Source organism: Mustelus asterias, chromosome 21 (genome assembly GCF_964213995.1).
Source record: "Mustelus asterias chromosome 21, sMusAst1.hap1.1, whole genome shotgun sequence".
NCBI classification, from domain to species: Eukaryota; Metazoa; Chordata; class Chondrichthyes; order Carcharhiniformes; family Triakidae; genus Mustelus; species Mustelus asterias.
Window position 1 is genome coordinate 62437780 of NC_135821.1, and position 24151 is coordinate 62461930.

At 43.5% G+C, this 24151-nt stretch overlaps 1 protein-coding gene and 1 long non-coding RNA gene across 5 annotated transcripts in view; one reads left to right on the forward strand and one right to left on the reverse strand.

Moving 5' to 3' along the window:
* The window catches only part of LOC144509334 (uncharacterized), a 135817-nt gene that overhangs the window by 13966 nt on the left and 97700 nt on the right, over positions 1 to 24151 (forward strand). The gene's annotated exons all lie outside the window — the stretch shown is intronic.
* The window catches only part of LOC144509331 (dnaJ homolog subfamily C member 5-like), a 34896-nt gene continuing 24549 nt past the window's right edge, over positions 13805 to 24151 (reverse strand). For all 4 annotated transcript variants that reach the window (XM_078238004.1, XM_078238002.1, XM_078238003.1 and 1 more), the window contains 3 exons: positions 23456 to 23660; positions 21383 to 21494; positions 13805 to 18747 (listed from right to left, as the gene is read on the reverse strand). In XM_078238004.1, the coding sequence (XP_078094130.1) occupies positions 18656 to 18747; positions 21383 to 21494; positions 23456 to 23660 (409 nt within the window). In that variant the 3' untranslated portion in view covers positions 13805 to 18655. The remainder of the gene's footprint in view (positions 18748 to 21382; positions 21495 to 23455; positions 23661 to 24151) is intronic.

The following is a 24151-nucleotide window of genomic DNA, read 5'->3' on the forward strand; positions in this document are numbered from 1 at the left end:
ATTTATATGGCTAAGCAAGTTAAATTTCTGGACAATGATTATCCCCATTGTTAGTAGATTCCATGTTGGTTGGTGAAACAGAAACCAAGACACAGAGCTTTTCTTTATTGAGGGAGTTTATTGACTTGTTCAGTCTCACAGCTTTCCTCCCACACAACCCAGTGTCCCAGCTATCCCCTATTTATACTCTTTCAGTAAAACAAAAATCAATAAGTTAAACAAAAATCAGTAAATGAGAGGGGGAACAGCCCCTGGCGGGGCATTGTAACTAAAACAAAAAGGTGAAATGAAACTTGACTAAAATATCATTCTAGAGGGTAATGAAGTACCCCAGCTCCAAAGTTGCCCACCAGTTGCGAAAGCCTCAAGTGTACAGGTGGACACCACATGCCCTCTTTCCAGGGCCACCTGGCTATCAACATAACTACAGTAGAGGGGTATTCAGTCAGGTCAGGTGACCACCTCGATCACCATCGATCTTTTGATGGACACCTTGGCCAAGTCCAGGAGTAGGCTTACAAGCAGGTCCTCCTCCCTTCCTGCCCCCCTCCACACCAGGCGACCAACGATCAGGAGCGTGGGGCTGAAGTGAGACGGCTGACACTCCGCATACACATGAAACACTGGCTCCCCTTGGCCCCAGTAAACACATGCAGCCTGGGAATCTGTGAACTATTAACCATTAACCCCAAATGCTGCCTTGATGTCAAGGGCACTGACACTCAATTCACCTCTTGAGTTCAGCTCTTTTGTCCATGCTTGGACCAATGAGGTAAGGATCCCAGTGGCCTGAGTGGAACCCAAAGTGAGTGTTGGTGAGCAGTTTATTGCTGAGTAATTGCCACTTTATAACATTGTCGATGACACATTCAATCACTTTATTGACATTTGAGAACAAACCGATGGCCGGGTTGGATTTGTCCTGCCTTTTGTGGCCAGGTCATACCTGGGCAACTTTCCACATTGTTGGGTAAATGCCAGTGTTGTAGATGTATTTGAACAGCTTAGTTTAGAATGTGACTAGTTCTGGGGCACAAGTACTACTGCCAGGATGTTGTCAGCGCTTGTAACCTTTGCTGTATACAGTAGCTTCAGCCATTTCTTGATATCACATGGACTGAATTGCATTGACAATTCTGGTGTCTGTGACATGGGGGAAATCAAGAGGAGGCTGAGATGAATCATCCACTCGGCACTTCTGGTTGAAAGTTAGTTGCGTCAGCCTTGTCTTTTGCACAGATATACTGGGCATCCCCACCAATGAGGATGGGGTTGACTGTGGAGCTTCCTCCGTGAGTTAGTTTAAATGTCCACACCATTCATAACTGGATGAGGTCGTACTGCATAGGATCGCTTAGCTCTGGCCATCACATCCATGCATGTTGTTTGGCATGCAAGTAATCCTGTATTGTAGTTTCACCGTGTTGACACCTCATAGATATACCTGGTGTTGTTCCTGGCGTGCCCACCTGCAGTCTTCAATGAACCATTGTTGATCCTTACTTGATAGTAACAATAGAATGATGGATTTAAAGAACAAAGAACAAAGAAAAGTACAGCATAGGAACAGGCCCTTCGACCCTCCAATCCCGTGCCGATCGTGATGCTCTAGCTAAACGAAAACAAATCTTCTGCTCTTCCTCGATCCATATCTCTCTATTCGCTCCCTATTCATGTACCCATCCAGATGCCTCTTAAATGTTGCTAATGTGCCTGTTTCCACCACCTCCTCTGACATCATATTCCAGGCACCCACCATCCTCTGAGTGAAAAACCTCCCCCGCACATCTCCTTTAAACTTTCCCCCTCTCACCTTGAACCTGTGCCCCCTTGTAATTGACAATTTCACCCTGGGAAAAAGCCTCTGACTGTCCACCCTGTCTATGCCTCTCATAATTTTGTAGATCTCTATCAGGTCTCCCCCTCAGCCTCTGTATTTCCAATGGAAACAATCCTAGTTTATTCAACCTTTCCTCATAGTCAATGCCCTCGAGACCAGGCAACATCCTGGTGAACCACTCTCTCCAAAGCTTCCACGGTCCTTCTGGTAGTGTGGCAATTTACCTTATTATGAGGCTACACATTGTGGTTGAATACAATTTTGCTGTTACTGATGATCCATAGCAACTCATGTTTGGATCAGCCGGATCTGTTCTGAAATTATCCCATTTAACATGGCTGTTGTGCCACAAAATATGATGGGTGGTCTTCTCAGTGTTAAGGTGGGACTTGTCTCCATAAGGACTGTGCGGAGCTATGTCCTAATATTTCCTCACGTGACCCGATATCAAACTTTGAAGTTTGAAAATGCTTCCGGGAAATACATTAAAGGCACTTATATAAATATAAGTTGCTGTTGCCAGTGTAAACTAGGGTAGAAATAGCTGCATCTCTTTAATCTGAGTCCCATTCTGTGCCTCAGTAGAAAGTCTCCAGAACCTGTGACAGTGGGGACTGACGTGAAGTGCTGTTGACCTCATTCTGCGTTGGGTCCTGTTGTTTCACTGTTTGCCTCTGGTTGCTATCGGAGCACCTGTTATTTTGTGCTGTCTCTGTTTGTGTTTGCGCTATTTAAAACATCCAAATGCCCTGGTTCGAAGAAGAGGTTGACGAAGGGAGGGCAGATTAAAACAAGACACCAAATCTGCCATACCGCTGCCGTACCTCGTTACAGCCCCAGACACTAATAAGAACAATGATATTTTACTGTATTCATTCCCGTGAAATTTGAGTTTTCTTTAGGGCAGACCCAACGCAAATCCTCTACTTAACGCAGCAATTTGTACTGTTTTATTTTTTCTCCCTGTTCCCATTTTCCCCCTTTAGCTCCTTGAAAGTGCTGCCTTATATTGAGACTGTGGCTCTACAGCCTCTGACAAGTGCAAACAACTTGCATTTATATAGCTCGTGTAACATAGTAAAAATATCCCAAGGTGCTCTCCAGAAACATTATCACACAAAATTTGACACTGAGCCTTCTAAAAGAGATACTTGGACAGGTGACCATAACTTTGGCCTAACAGGTAGGTAGGAGAAACCTGTTCTGATGAAAGTTCATCCATTTGAAACAATGGCCAAGACTGTCTGGTCTCACCTATGGCAGAAAGCATCGAGGCAGCCAAAAGTCCATTGGCTTTTGGCAAGAACGGAAAATCCTGGCCATTAATTCTGTTTTTCTCCCTCCACAGATGCTGCTTGACCTGAATATCTCCAGAATCTTCTGTTTCTACTTCAAGTTTTAAGTCTTAAAGGTGGGAAAAGAAGTATTGAGATAAGGATGTTTGGAAGGAGGGAATTCCAGAGATTGAGGCTTAAGCAACTAAAAACAATAATTGTGGTAGAATTAAGGGGAGGTGGTGGCGTCGAGGTATTGTCACTGAACTAGTAATTAAGAGACCCAGGGCATGACTTGGGATCCATGGTGATGTGGTTGACTCTTGAGTCTCCTCTGTAAATTCATTAAGAAAATAAAATCAGGGATGCTAGATTTTTGGGAACACAGAAATCTTGCAGGAAGTTACAGAAATAGGCTTGGATTGCTTGAAACAAGGAAGAACTTTTTAAATTGCAGCATTGCATTGGGAACCCTCTCAAATGGCTATTGTCATCTTTGTACCGACATGATGAATATTAACCATGAAGAGACAGCATGAATCAGATTTTCCAGCGATCGGACATCTCTGAAAGCCTGGCCCCCATTAATAGCAGGTGTACGTGATTCACAAAGAAGGGAAACCTGAACTCAGCAGAACCATTTGAAATTAAAGCTAAGTTCAAACAGAACCCATTTTTGTATTTCCAAGGGCCTTAATCCACAGTATTAGAGTTGCAAGTTTATGGATGTTGTAGGGTAATTTGAGATGGCCAATTATGTTTCAATTTGAACAATGTAAAACTCATGAGGCAAGTATCTCTGCATAAAGACGTAACATTTATTTAAAACAAAAACACAACAAGCAGCTGCTCAGTGATCACAAAAAGGGCTAAGCAGTTCTGGAATAGAGCAGCAGAACATCTCTGATGATTCTACTGTCTCCAATCAAAAACAGATCAATTATAGATTTTCCTATTGATCATTCCTGCCTCATATTAGTTTAAAATCAATTACACTCAGTAAACATACATCAATAATAGTTCCTGACGTATTCCTCAGCCAGTTACATCCTACCATTTAGCATAATGATATTTCATTTGTCCATTCAACCCGGACACTAACTCCCATCTTGGCTGAACTCACTTCCCTGTTGCTAAGTAACTATAGACGCTCATCATAGAGGTCAAAGTGAACATTCCCACCAGCTCACTGCCAAGTTGAATAGACATGTGATCCTGCGTCCAGGTACGCATCTATTCTATGTCTGGGCAATGAATGTCCCTATTCATAAAGTTGCAAAGTATGTTCCATCACCAGAAACTTTCTGATATGAATTCTGTAAACTGCTAGGATTCCCAGGCCTTTGGCTCTGAACTCTTCACATTTACCATCATCCTTACAGCAACCTGCTCTTGGCTGAAGTGAACACTGATTCATACAATACTTAAAATACATTTTAAAATATCAGTAATAGCTTAAAATCATAATGACTTGTTTGATTCTCTGAATGCATTTATACATGTGTGGACCATCTGTCTCATTAGCTTATTAACTTTGTTTCAAGAATCATTTAACTCTTTACTGGTAGTACTGTCAGTGCCTTATGTATTATGTCTATAACCTTATTAGCTGATTAATAACTTCCCTCTTCAATGGAGGGGAGGTAAATGCACTTGAAGGACAGATGAGGTCTGCTTAAGTATCATGGCTTGGATTTATTTAAATTTCCAGCCATTTAAAATGAAAAAAAACTAGGTTGTATCTGTCAGTTAGAGTAAGAGAAGTCATACACTGCTGGAGCTCATTAATTGACAGGCCATTTGGTGCAACTTCAAAAAACTTACCTTATGTTCCTGCAGTTTCAATAATATCGCTGTTGATATTCCCAAGGGTTGTTTTTATAGCTGAGCCCATTATGAATGTTTGGTTAAGTTTTTAAAGCTCTGATAATGCTTAACTTAGTGGGGACCTGAGTTCACATTTTGATTGACAGTTTTAGATGACGATTAACTAATTAGCTCTCTTTGATAATGGTTCGTGAAGAGTAGTTTGTTTTTATAACACATTGACCCTTAAAGGGATTTAAAACCTTTGATGTGGTTGCATGACTGAAAGTTTTTCCTGTATCAGGTGTGTATTAGTGGTGGTGATGATGTGTTACCATTCACTCAAGAAGTCCATGTTTCTGTGACATCGTGCACATTTACATGTGGGTTGCAGTCTGGAGCTATGGATAGTGATGGTAGAGGTTCCAAGATTTTTATATCATATGGCTGACCAGGAATCTCTGCCACTCTCACTGCCTGTTGTTGGTGTGTGTTGGAACGATTTGTAGATTGCCATTGAACCTGTTTGGCCACATTATGAATGTGCCTTCTTTGACCATCAAGTCCTGAGGTAGGATTCAAAACTTCAGTTTCTGGCTCAAGAGACAGAGATGATACCTGTTGTGCCACAAGACTTCCATGTATACATGTAAGAGCTCAATTAGATTGTTTGAAGTTTATTTTGACTTTCATCCCCACATGGCTCCAGAGGTCTGCCCATAGCGGATGCTGGGTGAGTGGTATGAGGTGGCATGGGGAGTGAGAGTTGAGGGCTAGAGTACCTAACAGCCTTTAATAAAAATGGGCCAAAGTTTCAAAGAATCAAGGCAGGACTTCTAACTAGCCCACTTCAATACTTACCCACCATGACAACCCCCGACTTGCCGCTGGGGATGTCCAATTTGATTATCCGCCAGCCACCACCTCCCTGCCCCGTGGTGAAAATTGCATCTGACAAGTGCCTTCATATTGAGCTAAGTCATGCTATCCATCTCAATAGTTACAATCCATCCTCATATCCTATCCTTCTCCAACATCCACAACTGTGCACTTGCATTGGTCACTGACTGGTATCCAAGCTGATCATTTCCTGTTCACTCCAATGGTGTTGAGGCCAATTGAGGAACTGCCACAAAGACTCTCATACCAGTTGATTCATTTAACAAAAATGGATAATTGGAGCAAAGATTTCCTGGTCTATATGGCACCATAACGCAGCAGAGGATGCATTTACCCATCCAGCCATTGGGGACCAGGCTGTGATCTCAATGATAATCTGAACCCTTTTGCAACAACAGGTACATGCAATCCGACAGCTTGTCCCAGGTTGGTTCAGTCAATTATACACTCATCTTTCAGTTGGAAGGTTAACTTTGAGCCCCATACCATGGACTGAGGACATGACATAACTTTACATTCCAGTGCCACACTGAGGGACTGCTACATTTCCAGAGATGTTGTCCTTCAGATCAGATATTAAACTGAGCTCCAGGCTTTTTGGTCAAGTGGTATGATATTACTTCCCCTGGTGCCCTAACTGTGATTCCTCTCTCAATGAAAAACTGATTCATCTTGTTCTTGTTTGTGAGACCTTGCTATAGGTAAAATGGCTGACATTTTGGTGTACAAAACAACAGTCATTATACATTAATTAATTTGTTGTGTTTGAGTTGCTTTGAGACATTCCTGAGTGCTTTATGAATCCTTTTCCAATGGATATTCTTCTCTCAGTGTGATGTCACCAATGTAAGAACAGTGGTTAGCAGTGCTGCCTCACAGCGCCAGGGACCCAGGTTCAATTCCAGTCTCAGGTACTGTCTGTGTGGAGTTTGCACGTTCTCCCTGTGTCGGTATGGGTTTCCTTCGGATGTTCCAGTTTCCTCCCACAGTCCAAAGATTAGGTGGATTGGCCATGCTAAATTGCCCCTTAGTGGCCCAAGATGTACAGGTTAGGTGGATTGGCTATGCTAAATTGCCGCCTTAGTGTCCAATGATGTGTAGGCTAGGGGATTTGGTGGGGTAAATGCATGGGGTTACGGGGTTGGAGCTGAGGGAGGTTGGTGGGCCTGGGTAAGATGCTCTGTTGGAGAGTCTGTACAGCTGGGCTGAATGGCCTCCTTCTGCACTGTAGGGATTCTATGATAAGAAATAGAAGCCAGAGTAGGCCACAGAGCCCATCAAACCTGGTTTAACTTTCAATATGATCATTGCTGATCTTTGGCTTTAACTCTACTTTCCCACGCACTTCCCATATGCCTTGATTCCCTGAGAGACCAAAAATCTATCTATCCCATCCTTCAATTTAGCCAATGTTAGAGCATTCACATCCTTTCGGAGTAGAGAATCCAAACATTCCCAACTCAGTCTAGGTGTATAAGATTAGGAGGGGTATGGACAGGGTGGATAGGAAGCAGCTGTTCCCCTTATTTGAAGGGGAAATAATGAGGGGGCAAAATTTTAAGGTGAGGGGCAGGAGGTTTAGAGGTGATTTGAGGAACTATTCTTTCACCCAGAGGGTGATAGGTGTCTGGAATGCACTGCCTGAGAAACCTCACAACCCTAAAAAAAGTACATGAATGAGCACTTGAAATGTCATAACATTAAAGGCGAAAGGCCAAGTGCTGGAATGTGGGATTAGTGTAGTCTTGTCAGTGCATATTTGATGGGCCGAAGGGCCTCTTCTGTATTTTATGACTCTATCACCTTTGAATGACAATATTTCTCATCTCATTTTTAATTGATTGACCCCTTATCCAGGGTCTGTGCCCCCATCCACTAGGAGAAATAACCTCTCAGTGTCTACCCTGTCAAGATCCTTCAGAATCTTGTGCATTTCAGTGAGATCATCTCTTATTTTTCTAAACTCCAGAGAGTATAGGACCAATTTACTCCATTTCTCATCATAGGAAAACCCACTCATCCTGGCGATGAGTAGTCATGTCATGGAGTGGTTTAAGATGATTTATTAAAGACTATGAAGGGAATTTTCCTGTCCCGCTTGCCACAGAAATTGTAGCAGGTGGTGGCAGACCATGTAAAAGTCCATTGACCTTGGGCAGGATTTTGGGGTGAGCATTGCTGGAAAATCCCACTCTAAAGCTATGGGAGTCCGACTTAAGTCATCAAGGCCAGTCAGAGTACATAATTCAGAAATACACAAGCAGTTATAGTTTCAAATTCGATTACAAGTAATTTGCATCTACCAATTAAGGCATAGAAGTTATCTCTATCCACTCACAGTTATTGATTAAGGTTACATCATGCATACATAAGGGTATAGCATCCAATTATAACTTCTGCATGTGAGATCATCAAGCAATGATAGCTATATCTCTGACCAATGGTGCATCAACCTCCGTTTCCATTGTCCCTGGTTCCAGTGGGCAAACATGAGCTGCAGCTGTACATCGTTCAATTAAATGGTCCTTGACCCTTATCTGGGTCTGCTTTAAGCAAGACCTGTTATTTGCACATAGTTTTTCCTGTGTGACTGAGATTCAGCTTGCAGTTTATGTGATTTTTAAACTTGTGTGATTATTAACTCTTTCACCATCTCAGCTGAAAGACAGCACCTCCGACAATGCAACACTCTCTCAGTACTGCACTGAGACTGGCAGGTCCAGATTATGTGCTTCATTCTCTAAAAAGGGAGTTGACCCAATGACTTTCTGACTTGTGGGTTAGAGGGCTGCCCACTGAGCCAAGGCTCACCCCAAAATCCTGCTGAGGTCAATGGACTTTTACATGGTCTGCCACCGCCCACTACAATTTCTGTGGCAGACAGGACAGGAAAATTCCCCATACAGTCTTTAATAAATCATCTTAAACCACTCCATGACATGACTACTCATCAGTAAGAAGTCTAACAACACCAGGTTAAAGTCCAACAGGTTTATTTGGTAGCAAAAGCCACTAGCTTTCGGAACAGGCTGTCCCTTCGTCAGGTGGGTGGGAGTTCTGATCACAAACACAAAGACACAAACTCAATTTACATGAATAATGATTGGAATGTGAGTCTTTACAGCTAATCAAGTCTTAAGGGTACAGACAATGTGAGTGGAGGGAGCATTAAGCATAGGTTAAAGAGATGTGTATTGTCTCCAGACAGGACAGCTCGTGAGATTTTGCACATCCAGGCAGGTATATCCCTCAACCGGGATATTGGGTTCATGTCACACTATCTGTAACCCCCACAACCTGCCTGGATGTGCAAAATCTCACTAGCTGTCCTGTCTGGAGACAATACACATCTCTTTAACCTGTGCTTAATGCTCCCTCCACTCACATTGTCTGTACCCTTAAGGCTTGATTAGCTGTAAAGACTCACATTCCAATCATTATTCATGTAACTTGAGTTTGTGTCTTTGTGCCCTGTTTGTGATCAGAACTCCCACCCACCTGACGAAGGGACAGCCTGTTCCGAAAGCTAGTGGCTTTTGCTACCAAATAAACCTGTTGGACTTTAACCTGGTGTTGTTAGACTTCTTACTGTGTTTACCCCAGTCCAACGCCGGCATCTCCACATCATGACTACTCATCCCCAGGATGAGTAGGTTTTCCTAAGATGAGAAACTGAGTAAATTGGTCCTATACCCTCTGGAGTTTAAATTGTATCATCTGGCTGATGTTGCAGCTGAAGTTTTCTGAGACTCTGCACCACATCCAAAGGATGGCGTATGAGTATAAAAAAGATATCTTGTCAAAGTTTTTTGTTTTGCACTCATCAGGACAATCACAAGAATACCAATGTCAGGGGAAACAAGAACTTTATACTGTATGAGAAGAGAGTACAGATTGGTTGACAACTGGACTCTGATTGGTAGAGTGTTGTCAGAGAGAATGCACTAGTTATTAATGATTGACAGTTAACTGCCAAGCATGCTTTGAAAAAATAAACCAGCTTGACTCTGGTCAAGGCATTGTCCTGAGGAATGAACCAATGAATGGCTATCACTTATTTTGTTTTGCTGAAACAGACGCAATGTGCATATGTGTTCTTTCTGTCTGCAAAGAACAGGGCCTAGTGTATTAATAAATGTAGCTTCTAGTACACACAAATGTGCAACATTGTGAACCTTAAATTGGTTGTCAGTGAAATGTTTAGCACATTGTGGATTATTTAACAAATGTTGTCCAATGGCGGAACCACAACTAATGTTGGACACTGTGTCCTGAGTTTTGCAAGCATGGACTGGTTAGGTACAGTCTGCATCTTGGCCTTGCGAACAATGGAAGAGATGTGCAGTTTGATTTAATGCGTCATTTTTTTGGATCTACATGCCTAGCATCACACTGACACTGAAATTCACATACCACGATAGGGGCGGCATGATGGCACAGTGGTTAGCACTGCTGCCTCAGAGCGCTAGGGACCCAGGTTGATTCCCAGCTTGGGTCACAGTCTGTGCAGAGTCTGCACGTTCTCCCCGTGTTTGCGTGGGTTTCCTCTGGGTGCTCCGGTTTCCTCCCACAGTCTGAAAGACATGCTGGTTAGGTGCATTAGCCATGCTGAAATTATCCCTCAGAGTGCCCGAACAGACGCCGGAGTGTGGCGACTCGGGGATTTCCACTGTAACTTCATTGCAGTGTTAATGTAAGCCCACTTGTGACTAATAAATAAACTTTACTTGATACTCAGTTGTATGATGGGAAGAACGTCTTTTTGGCTTGACAGCAGCATCTTATTAGTGGAGAATACCACTGCTGTTACTATTGCAGCATGAAACAATTAGTTTCACTTGTTGTTCAAATTTTTCAAATGTCTTTGCCCTTCCAGGATAATTTGAGGTAGACTTGACACTTTTCAGGATAGAAAGTGATGGCCTTAGGCCCAGGCATGGGTTTGCGTGTGAAACAATTCGATTGGAGTGGCCGTTAACCAGCTGGAGAACCATGTTAAACGGACAGCAATCAGCCTGTTTTATTTTTCTGGTCCTTGACTTTGGTTGTCCAACTGCTCACTCAGGCTGTTTTTAAACAGGCTGCATAATCGGGAGAAACATAAATGGAAACAGTGTGATCTTGTCCACTGCTGCTCATGTGTCGACTGTCACTCTAATGTGGTGGGAGGGGGGGTGGGATGGGATGGGGGGGGGGGGGGGGAGGGGAGGGGGAACAGGAAGCTTGCAAGAGCTTAGGGGCTTTTTAAAACCATGTCTTCAAGAGCCATCTGCTCCAATCATACACACTCCCCCTTGGCTAAATGTCAATCTAGGTCAGAAGCTTTGCACTCTCAAAGATTGTTGCTATAAGCAGGCAACTCCATTTAAAGGGATGAGTCTCGACTAGCTCTTCGATGGCCTCATGTATTTTAAAAGCCAATTCGACTGTTACTGTAACAGCTGTAGCACTCCCTTGATTGAAAAAGATGGAGCCACAAATCTAAGAGCTGTATGTTTTTGTGACGCTGCGCACCAGTTTTGAGTATCGCACCACACGTGTGACACTTCATACCCAGTTAATGATTCTGCTGAGAGTTCTATCATTTTCATTTTTCTCTCTGGGTGTCACCCATGGTTCAGTCAGTAACATTCTTACCTCTGAGTCAGAAGTCAAGTTGCACTCGCGAAACTTGAGCACATAACCTAGGCTGAGGGAATACTGCACTGTTAAAGGTGCTGTTTTTCTGATCAGATGTTTAACCAAGGCTCCGTCTGCCCTCTCAGGTGGACATGGAAGAGTTGATGCTACTAATTTGAAGAAAAGCAGGAGACTTCTGGCCATTGTTTAACCAATATCACTGAAACAATTTGCCTGGTCAAAATCACATTGGGCGAGATCTAACGGCCCTGTTCATTGCGGGTGCAAATTCCGTGATGACCACTAAATCTCACAAGAGGGTCAAAATGGGTTTTTGCACCAGCGAGATCCCGGTTTGAGATCTTCCCCGCTCCCTGCTGGTGAAGTGGTCGGGCTTGCATCCAGTGAGGGAGTGAACCTGATTTCCATTAATTAGAATAAATTTCAGTATAGTTTAGGGCTTGACACTGCATTACCTGCTCACAATGTATCCTCCAACCTCCCCCCCCTCCCGGCCCCCAGCAGCATGATGTCACACCAGTGCGAAACACACTGGTTTTCATAGAATTCCTACAGTGCAAAAGGAGGCCATTTGGCCCATCATGTCTGCATCGACCCACAATTCTGCCCAAGCCCTATCCCGGTAACCCCATGCATTTATCCTAGCTAGTGCCCCTGACACTAAGGGGCAATTTAGCATGGCCAATGCACCTAACCTGCACATCTTTGGTCTATGGGAAGAAGCCGGAGCATCCAGAGGAAACCCGTGCAGACACGGGGAGAATGTGCAAACTCCACACAGGCAGTGACCCAAGCCAGGAATCGAATCCTGCTCCCTGTGAGGCAGCAGTCCTAACCACTGTGCCACCCCTCTCAAAAGCAAGAGGTACCTGGAGGCCCCAGGGGTTGATGGACAAGGCTAGGCGTTGCCCGCCTGGCACCCTGGCAGTGCCCCCTGATGGGGGGGCGGTGCCCCAATGTTGGCGTTGTGGTTGAGGGGGGTGCCCTGATGCTTGGAGGGGGATCCCAATCTCCGTGGGGAGGGGGGGGAGGGGGGGGGGGTTTGTGGGATCCTTATATGTAACTTTGGGATGGGGCACCCTTTAGAAATGATCTCAGAATCCCAAATCTGCCAGTGTGTTTAGGCCCTGCCACCCATAGCCAGCTGTGTGACCCTCACCTGCAGAGAGTGCTGTTTAATCAGGCAAGATAAAGTGTCTGTGAAGCCAGCAAGTTTCATGCAGTTTTTCTCGCCTGATCCAGCACTCAGTGAAATTTTGGGGAAAGTCCACCCATTCTGTTTGGGGGAGTTTGATGTGTGCAAATTGGCTTTTGTGTTTCCTGAATTGCAACAGAACTATGCAAAAAAAAACTTAATTTTCTGTGAAATGCTTCACGAAAGATGCTATAGAAATGCAAGTCTTTCTGATTTAGAATGGAAGAAAGCACAGTCCTGGTTTCGGGGACCCCCAGTGGGGATCAGTTCCACATTCACTGGTTGCCCCACTCCACCAGCAATTCTACATGAGCCGGACAATAAATGCTGAGACACAATTCAGACATGGCAGCATCGCAATGAGCTTCCGTGAAAAGTTAGCCTAATAGTTCTGGGTGCTACAATTCAGTGAGGGATTTTCAATTGCTTGTGTATAATCCTCTTGACAACAGTTTTGAATCATCAGTCTGTGTCTCTGATGAACTAAAAGCTGTGTCTTTTACACACTGCTTCACTGAGTTTGCGTAGCTTACATCTAACAATTAACCCAAAGCATGGAGGTGTCAGTTATGGTTCAGTGGGTGACACAACTGTCTTCAGTTCAAAAGGTTGCGGGTTCAAGTTCCAACTTGGAGCGTCAAACACAAAATCTAGGTTGACGCTTCTCATGCTGAGAGTGCTGCCTTTCAGAGGAGTCTTCTTTCAGGTGAAATATTATATGGAAGCTCTATCTGCCTCTTCAGGTAAAAGGACCGCAGTGCACTATTCCTTTAGATTATGGCCAATACATACCTCAGCTTTGATCCAAAGGAGAAAATGCTGGAAAACCTCAGCAGGTCTGGCAGCATCTGTAAGGAGAGAAAAGAGCTGACGTTTCGAGTCCAGGTGGCCCTTTGTCAAAGATGCTTTGGCAAAGGGTCACCTGGACTCGAAACGTCAGCTCTTTTCTCTCCTTACAGATGCTGCCAGAACTGCTGAGGTTTTCCAGCATTTTCTCTTTTGGTTACAGATTCCAGTATCCGCTTTCATTCAGCTTTGATCCATATCGCTTGTGTAAGATGTAGCCTTCTAACCGTGACAGGCTACTCTACTGTTCAGACATGAGAAATAACAAGATAATTTACAAAGTTCACCAATGCCTTTTTTAGATTGAACAATACAATACACCCATTAGCCATATACACATTAACAATACATCCGTCAGTCACAAATGCATTTCAAGAAATCATACACATGTTTACCTAACAAGTGGTTAACTTTCAGCCAATCATATTATTCATTAGCTAACCAAACTGCTTTAGCTTAAGCATTGAATCACCTTTTGCAATGATCTTTAATCCCTTTCTTCTCCAGCTGGACAGGATGGTTCATTGACAAGATCTTACTGTCCTATCAAATTCCAGTCTCCACTGCAATTGTCCAATGAGATTCCTTTGAATATATGTTTAAATTCCTTCAGTAACTTTTGATTTCTCTGGATATTGCATGATCTTATTTCACACTGTTGCTTAGAGAATCAAAGCCAGAATTTATCTGACAATGCATATATAGAATCCCTATGATGCAGAAGGAGGCCATTCGGCCCATCAAGTCTGCACCACTCTCTGACAGAGTATATTACACACGCCCTCTCCCTTGCCCCACACAGGCCCTCACCCTTGCCCTATCCCTGTAACCCCACACATTTACCATGGCTAATTATTCTAACCTACATTTCTCAAGACACTAAAGGGGCAATTTAGCATAGCCAATCCACCTAACCTATACATCTTTGAACTGTGGGAAGAAACCAGAACACCCGGAGAAAACCCACGCAGTCAACCGGAGAATGTGCAAACTCCACACAGATAGTCACCCAAGGCCGGAATTGAACCTGGGTACCTGTTGCTGTGAGGCAGCAGTGCTAACCACTGTGCTACTGTGCCGCCCACATATAGATTTCACCTGTCTTCTGGTTTCTCTGTATTTCAAAAGAAGCAAACTGACCTTACCAATCAAAATCAATTTCAAATCTCCTAAGATAACTGAATTAGCATTTTTTTAAAAACATATCAATCTCTTATCTTCATATTCCCAGGAGTTTTTCTGTGTATGTAAAATTCCTTCTGAGTTCTGCCTTGACATCAAAGTAAACATGTCAGTTTATTGGTTTCAACTTATTTTATGACATTCACCTCATTTCCTAAACATTCCATATTTTTACATGTTACAGACCAAGACCTCTGTAATGGAAAAACCAATCCTGCAGCTGTTACACCTGCTTTCTATATTTCATTTAAACCATCGTTGCTTCCCTGGGTTGAATTGCTTCCGCAAATCTTAATCACAAATTCTGATTAAAAGAATGGTTAAACCAAGTTAAAAACATTGGTTTCTTTTACTTGAAACCCTACTAATAAACATTGTGGGCGCACAGTGGCACAGGTGGATGGCACGGTGGCACAAGTGGGCGGCACGGTGGCACAGTGGTTAGCACTGCTGCCTCACAGGTTCGATCCCCGGCTTGGGTCACTGTCTGTGACCCATAGGGATGAATTTTCCCATTCTGCGCGCCACGGGAATCGGAGCAGGCGAGGGGCAGACCATGGAAAGGTCCGTTGACCTCGGGTGGTATTTTCCGGTTTTGGGTCGAGGGCGGCTGGCAAATCCCGCCCATGGTTTCGAGAGTAGGACTTTAACCCACATACTTCTGATTCAAAACTGTTACCCATTGGGCCACAGCTATTTGATATTTGTAAACTTATTACTTTATACAGTTAACAGAAAGAGGCAATAGTAATTACAGCATTAATGGTATGCATTCCTTTAATATATTTTAATGAATTAGTGCACACAATGCATGTACTGGGGGGAAATGGGGATGTGGTGAAATGAGAAATGGACTCATTCCCTACAGAACAGGAGATGTGAAACTGTAACATTTACCCCAGGATGATGAAGTAAGGGAAATAGCTGCCCACAAGTGACCAAGGGAGCGAATTGGTCTACAAGTGATTTAGTCAGCCAAGAACATTAGGTTGAAATAAATGCTGCAACACAGATGGTAGAGCTATCAACTCTAATTTCATGACTGGCGCAGATAGTTCAAATATCTCTTAAACTTGTCATTAGACTAAAATTCCCTGAGCTGCGAGGAATTGGTTTACAAGGTTTTAAGCACGGGTCAGAGATTTCAAACATGATCCCTGAATCCTTTCCCCATGATCATGGGATGATGGGCGGCTAGTTGGGCCACATTGTTTCCACTTCCCTTTCTTCATTAGCTTGGGAAAATATATTTCCTCTGTATAATGGTTCTGTCAAAATCATCCTCCAAATTCTCCGACCTCTCTGCAGCGAGACCGTGGCATGAACGGCAGGTAAGATCACACCCACAATGTTTTGGCCCCAACTACATTCTCTGGTAGTAGAGATACAAATTCATTCAAATGATGTCTGGATATACACCCGAAGTACCTTAACCTGCAGGGCTAAAGACCAAATGCCGGAAAGTGGGATTAGGTTGGGTGGCTAATCTTTCAATGGCACAGACACGATGGGCCAAGTGGCCTCTTTCTGTGCTGTAAACATCCTTTTGTTATATGAATCGATTGGAGGACACAATTCAGGTTGACACTCCATGTTCAATACTGAGGAGGTGCTACACTGTCAGAGGTGGTGTCTTACAAACACAAAGCTACATTGAGACCCTGTCTGATATCTCAGGTGAAAGCAAAAATTCACGTGGCACTTTTTGAGGAACAGCGGGGGAATTCTCACCAACATCCTGGCTGATATTTATCTCACCAAAAACAGCATGACCATTTATCACACTTGCTGTCTGTAGGATCTTGTTCATTTGCTATTAGATTTGTCAGTGTAATAAAGGTTCTTTCTATCACCTAGCAGATGTGAAAGGTGAAATATAAATGCATTACATTTTTAAAAACTTCTTTTTGCAGACCTGCCAAAATCAACTGTGAGCTATGCCCTTAGCTGCAGAGGCAACTCAAATTTAGATTTAATTCTCAGGCTGTGAAATTGTCTTTTCACAATTTTACGTGGCAATTTTATTCATTGGATCCTGTTCAGGGCAACATTGACGTACTAAAACCCCAGTCACCAGAATTGGTGCCAAATGCCTCCATGGTTACCAGGTGTACAAGCAAGATTTCATTATTTAAATAATTATTTACCCACATTCCTTAAATATCTTAATGGTTTTCTGTTTTAAAGTTTAAATAATGTCCACAATTCTATAATGCAAAAAAACCCCATTTATTCTGAGTGTTACACCCTGATAACTGGAGGCAGAGCAGACTGATCTCGGAGCAGAGACTGAGGGAAGGGTTGGGTTGGAGGTGGTGTTTGGGGGGAGCAGTGCAAATGGGGAATGTTACAAGTTCCAAAGGGGTAGTGGGCACATTTTTGGCACACGGCATTGAAGGGAAGGAGAGATAAGACACAGTTGGAAGTGTGTGACCTTTGGGACCATTCTGATGGATGGACATGACCTTCTCCAATCCTGATGTGGAGATACCGATATGGGACTGGGGTGGGCACAGTAAGAAGTCTCACAACATCTGGTATTTGGTAGCATGATCTTTTGGAGCACTGCTCCTTCATCAGGCGACTCACCTGATGAAGGAGCAGCGCTCCGAAAGCTCGTGCAACCAAATAAACATGTTGGACTTTAACCTGGTGTTGTGAGACTTCTTACTGTTCTCCAATCCTGTACAGAACTGTTTCTTTAAATCTGCCACTCATGAGACAGGGATGGAGTTGGAGATTGATTGACTGAAGGTGAGGCGGTGAGGGTCATGACCCTGCAGTGACTCTGCCACTGCTGAGAAAAGTGGGACTGAGCCAATGGTAGTTTGTGGACCGTACTTTATTCCTTAAAATCCATTGTTGATTCAGTGGACAATAATTTTATATTATCACCCTTCGTTATGCAGAGAGTGGTGAGAATCTGGAACTCCCTGTCACATAAAGTGGTTGAAACAGAGACCATTGACGTATTTAGTGGAAAGCTTAATGAGGGAAAAGTAAATAGTTGGATGGGGAGGGTGGAGAGAGTCAATTCGAGTGGGAGGAGATCTGTGTGGAGTATAAACACTGGCATAGAGCAGTTGAGTAAAATGGCCTGATTCTGTGCTTTAGATTCAACGTAATTCTATATAATATTTTGGAGGAAGGGTGTATCTATTATCCCTTCATGTTGAAGGAGATTCCTCGACATTTGCTTGATTCCCTGAGAGAACTGAGGAGCAATTTTCCACAGGTTCCTTATTCCTGAAATAGGCTCCTAGTTTGTTACTCCAGGGAAGAATGAGGTGTAAGGTCTACTGGGATAGAAACTTTTTTTCCCTACTTTTTCATTTGCAATTTAGAAAAATAATTAATGAAATAGGGAGACAAAGCAGAATGTGCTGAAAATTAAAACATGACAGATGGACGCGGTCACACAGATTCAAGTGGGGGAAAGGATAGTTCCTGAGCTCCTAGCGCAATGGACAGATCATGACCAAGCATTAATAAAGCTTTGGATTGTCTGCAGAGAAAGGAAGATGATTTTGCAATTGGGGGTTAGGGAGCGGGGGTGGAAGTGGTGCTCAGGGGTGAAGTGCAAGGGTGTTGGGGGCTGGGGTCTGATCTAGCTTTAGCACAGAAGTGGACACACAGAAAGGTAGAGGGGAGACCATCACAGGCAATTCTTGGATTGAGAGATTCAATGGAGGAATCTGTCACAGAAAGAACTTGGGATGGACAGACACGCCTCGCAGCCCAACAGAAATTGCATCTGTGGTTGATCATAGCCCAAGGTAGAATGGATTATGCATGGTCTGTGGAAGGAATGAGCTTCATGGACGAAATGGCCTTGTGTGCTTTAGGCCCTTAAGATATCTTTATCGAATGCTAGATGATGGAAAATGTTGACTTGTTTCAGAGGTTCTACCAAGTTTTAGGAGGATTGAATTGGGCCATGATCTCCACTGAAAACAAATATCTGAATTCTCCCTAATTCATTGTGCTGTAGTTCTGATCATACTCCCGGTTTAATGGACTGGTTTCCCTGGTGCCTGGCTGATGCAGGATAGGGTTTGAAGCACCTGAAACAGAAAATAAATGTAACATTAAATGTAAAGGCATTAAAATAGTAAGAATTGCGTTCTGCGGGAACTACTTTGGTCTCTGATGCATCAGGTTGTGCATTTGTGATGCCATTGTGCCTTTAAAGAATGTATTTTAATCATGTTTCTCTGCAGGTTTTTTAAGCAGGCCTGTTTTTTTAGTATTGTTGCCGTGATGTCTGTTGAAGGCAGATAGAAAGCCTTTTTGTTTATTTTTAATCTGGGCCTAATGCAATGTCCTGGAGTTCTACGACCCTTTTGAATTGTTGGGGGAAGACTGATTATGGTCAGGTTGTTCCTTCACAGAGGAATCATAGAAACTAGAAGCAGAAATAGGCCATTTGGCCCTTCGAGCCGAATCCAAGGATTCACTTTCAGTTTGGCTAGTTAGAAGCTGTTCCAGACTGCAAGCAGTGTGTTTCTGGGTCTCTCCTTGGTATTGGAAATTTAGCTCTTGGTGGCTGGTTGGCCAGTAACTAGAAGCAAGGGGTGCTTCCGCCTCTTGAAGCGTTTGCTGGCTAAAAGCTAGAGACAGTAAGAAGTCTAACAACACCAGGTTAAAGTCCAACAGGTTTATTTGGTAGCAAAAGCCACTAGCTTTCGGAACAGGCTGTTCCTTCGTCAGGTGGGTGGGAGTTCTCCCTTACTATGTTTACCCCAGTCCAACACCGGCATCTCCACATCATAAAAGCTAGAGGCCAGTAGTGGCTCTATCTCTTCTTCAAGGTGTGCTGGAAGCTATAGGACGGGGAGGTCAGAGTATCTGACTAAATCATAGCAGGTGTTGTAAAGCTGCAAGATCCAGCATCATGTGAGCATACTTAAGCCTAGAACTGGGGTGCATATTTGTAGGGGTTCTTGTGTTGGAAAAGTATTCATAGCTGTTAAGGCTTATATAATATTATGTAGTTTTTTCCTTGTTAGTAATTGGGAAAAGATATTGCTAATTGTCTTATTATATGGTAACTGGATTCTTAAATAAACGTTGTTTGATAAAAGCTCCCTAGTGGGTCACTTGAATTATACCTGGAGTGGAAAGTGCATACTGGTGCTAAAGTTCAAAGTGCAAAACTTAAGGTCTAGGCTGACTCCATAAAACAGCTTGGAGTTTCTGCCCTGGATTATAACACATTGAAAACCATCCCAAAGCCTTGAGAACATAATCCAAGCTAACACTCCGTATGCAGGTTAAGGGGAGTGAGTGCAGGACTGTCAGTGGTGGCAGCTTTCCTATGAGACATTAAACTCAGGCTGCATCATTATTATCACATTATTATACAAATTGACTGACCCATTTCCATATCTATTAAAAATGACTACACCAACTGTGTAGCACGAAGTCCAGAAGGTTGGTGTTTCAATCTTTGTTTTACACCATGTTAGCCCATCTCAATCGGGGAAGTCTTTGAAACCCAATAACATTAGAGAGCAAAAATAGCCATTTGATTCATCATCCACAGCACTCATCAGCATATCATAGAATCATAGAATCCCTACAGTGCAGAAGGAGGCCATTTGAGTCTGCACTCGAATCTCTACTTCGAGGTGTGCTGGGAGCTATAGGCCAGGGAGGTCAGAGTTTCAATTCTCCATCCAAAGGGTTAAGTCACAGCAGGTGTTGCAAAGCTGCAAGATCCAGCATCACATGAGCATTTTTAAGCCTAAAACAAGGGGTGCATGTTAATAGGGGTTCTTGTGTCGGAAAAGTATTCATAGCTGTTAAGTTTCAGCCCATTGATTCTGCACCGACCACAACCCCACCCAGGCTCTATTCCCGTAACCCCACATATTTACCCTGCTAATCCCCTGGGTCAATTTAGTATGGCCAATCCACCTAATCTGCTCATCTTTGGCATGTGGGAGGAAACTGGAGCACCCAGAGGAAACCCACACAGACATGGGGAGAATGTGCAAACTCCACACACACAGTGACCCAAGGCCGGAATTGAACTTGGGTCCCTGGTGCTGTGACGCAACAGTGCTAACCACTGTGCCAATATCTATTCTATTAACCCATTATACAACACTCTGACTCTCCCAACAAAATGTGGCCCTCTAATACCCTAATCCAAAGACTGTCATCTAGGAATGCATAAACTGCGGTTCACCTCATCATCAGCCTGTGGACAAGGGAAGTATAAGGTCAGCCAGGTTTCTAATTAGTCATGTCCTGGTCAGCTGCTGGAAAGAACAGGTTTTTGGAGAATGGGCAGGGACCAGGTCAGGCTCAGCTGAATTTGGCCGTTCAGGGGTGAAGTCAGGAAGCAGTTCTTCACACAAATGTTAGTGGAAATCTGGAACTCTCTCCCCTAAAGGCTGGAAGTGCTGGATGGACAATGGGAGTTTCAAAGTTGGAGACTGATGGAATTTTGTTGGGTAAGCGATACGGATCCCTGGTGGGTAAACAACAGTATTATGATACAGATCAGCTGCGAACTAATGCAATGTGGATCAGGTCTGAGGGGCAGAATGGCCTCCCCTGTAGCTATGCTCCATATTCCGGTGAGAATCAACACCTTTAGGAAGGCAGGGTGAAAGTCAGATGGATGGACACAGGAGTTAGCATTTTCAAACAAATCTTTAGCATGCGCCTCCATCACTGTGTGTTCCTCACCTGCAGCAATGTTGGGATTCCAATCATTAGGATCAACCTTTGGCAAACACTTGCCACAGCAGGAACAACAACTGAAGCAGCAAGTGATGATCGTACAGAAACGGGCACAAAGCTGCAAGACAAGCAAAAGCAATTCAATGCACAATTACAGAAAGAAAATTCCATAGGAACTGAGACCAGGCATTGCTTTGTTCTCCTTCTTGAACACGTGGTCCTGTATCCCAATAATAAGGCCACCAAACGCAGTGCCAGTTTTGGACCAGACATATCTTTCAGTATACCATTTTATGAGCAAGTGGTTATTTGGCTGGTACTGCAATTGATTACATTTTGTTAATTCATTCATAGGACATGGGCATCACTGGCTGGCCAGTATTTATTGTCCATCCCTAATTGCCCAATGGCAGTTCAGAGTCAACCACATTGTTGTGGCTTTGGAGTCACAAGTAAGCCAGACCAGGTAAGGATGGCAGATTTCCTTCCCAAAAGGACATTAGTGAACCAAATGGGTTTTTCTGACAACTGACAATGGGTTCATGGTCATCAGTAGATTCTTAATTCCAGTTATAGTTTTTATTAAATTCAATTTCCACCAGCTGCCGTGGCAGGATTCGAACCCAGGTACACAGAACATTAGCTGAGTTTCTAGATTAATAGTCTAGCAATAATACCAATAGGTCATCGCCTTCCCCTTTTGTATTAACATCTTTAACTATCCAGTAGCCTATCAACTGTAGCTGATCTCATTGCAATTTGACCATTTCTTTGATACAATAGGTCTTTGAGTGGTTAGAGGCCTTAGTGGATGTGTAAACCACGTGATACCTTGAAGGCTATTTTTCTTTTGATTTCACAATGCCTGCAGGGGATTTGAGCCTCTTTTTTTGATGGTTAGATGATGGTGGTAGGAAGGAGTTGTATTGATCAGAAATGGGTGTTTGCATGCAAAGCCAAATGGTGCAGAGTATTAGAGAAATAATGACAGAGGCAATTGATTGTTCGTGAATTTCTGTAACTGTCTGCTGCCTAAAGTTTGAATGGTAGTCAATGGTAGCTATGCAGACGCTGCGACAATGGATGAATGAACACCGCTCGACAATCACCAGGCAAGACTGTTCTCTTCCTGTTGGGGAGCACTTCAGCGGTCACGGGCATTCGGCCTCTGATATTCGGGTAAGTGTTCTCCAAGGCGGCCTTCGCGACACAGGACGGCGCAGAGTCGCTGAGCAGAAACTGATAGCCAAGTTCCGCACACACGAGGACGGCCTCAACCGGGATATTGGGTTCATGTCACACTATCTGTAACCCCCACAGAGTTTCACTGGCTGTCTTGTCTGGAGACAATACACATCTTTTTAGCCTGTCTTGATGCTCTCTCCACTCACATTGTTTTGTTTCTTAAAGACTTGATTCGTTGTAAGTATTCGCATTCCAACCATTATTCATGTAAATTGAGTCTGTGTCTTTATATGCTCTGTTTGTGAACAGAATTCCCACTCACCTGAAGAAGGGGCTTGCAGCTCCGAAAGCTTGTGTGGCTTTTGCTACCAAATAAACCTGTTGGACTTTAACCTGGTGTTGTTAAACTTCTTATAAAGTTTGAATGACAGATCAATCGGGATGTGTAAACCTGAAGTTATTGGTACGAGAATGAAAGTAGAGTAAGGAATGCTGAAAGATAATGAGATTGAGGAAAGGAAATGAAAGATTGGATGCAAGGGAAGAGAAATCAGAATTAATTTGAGTTTTGATCAAACTCAAATTCAGAACTGATAACATTTGTGGATTCTCCAGTGAACTTGCAGTTTTTGCTGCCAGTGTTGCTGTGTTTATTGTTGTCAATAAAGATTATTACCAGATACTTAAATCTGTTAACATCTACCTGTGCTATAAATACTAATATTTTGATCAGTAATTTGTATAAGGGCACTCATTTTCAAACATTAAATCATAGTATGATACAGCAAAGGAGGAGGCCACTTGATGACCAGTGATAGGATGATTGGAAGTGACAAAAGCTCCAAGAATGTGTCCAACCAGTGTTGGCAACAGAACACCAGCAACATAGCTCACCTTCATGCAGCAGTTATTCTGTGAGGCCAGGAAGTTATCCCCATCCTTCTCAAACATTTGCAGCCCGGCTGAACCATACGAATCATAAACTTGCTTCTTCTTTTCGTCAGACAGTATGTCTTTGGCTCTGTTTATTTCCTGGAATCGCTGGGCTGCTTCGGGGTTATCTGGATTATTATCCGGGTGATATCTCAGTGCCAACTTTCTGCATTACAACCACACACAGAATCAGTGACTGTCAAAATAATCTTTGACACGGGCACCAGCTATCCTTCCGAAACTATCCCAGTGCTCATCTAGACAGCCTTTCATCTTCCACCCTCCATAAACTTGAGCTCACACAAAACTTTGCTGCTCATAGGGCGGCACGGTGGCACAGTGGTTAGCATTGCTACCTCAGCGCCAGGGACCTAGGTCCAATTCCAGCCTTGGGTCACTGTTTGTGTGGAGTTTGCACATTCTCCTCGTGTCTGCGTGAGTTTCTTCCAGGTGCTCCGGTTTCCTCCCACAGTCCAAAGATGTGCAGGTTAGGTTGATTGGACATGCTAAATTGTCCCTTAGTGTCAGGGAGACTAGCTCGGGTAAATATGAAGGGTTACGGGAATAGGGCTTGGGTGGGATTGTGGTCAGTGCAGACTCGATGGACCAGCTGGCCTCCTTCTGCACTGTAGGAATTCTATGACTCTATATCCTAAT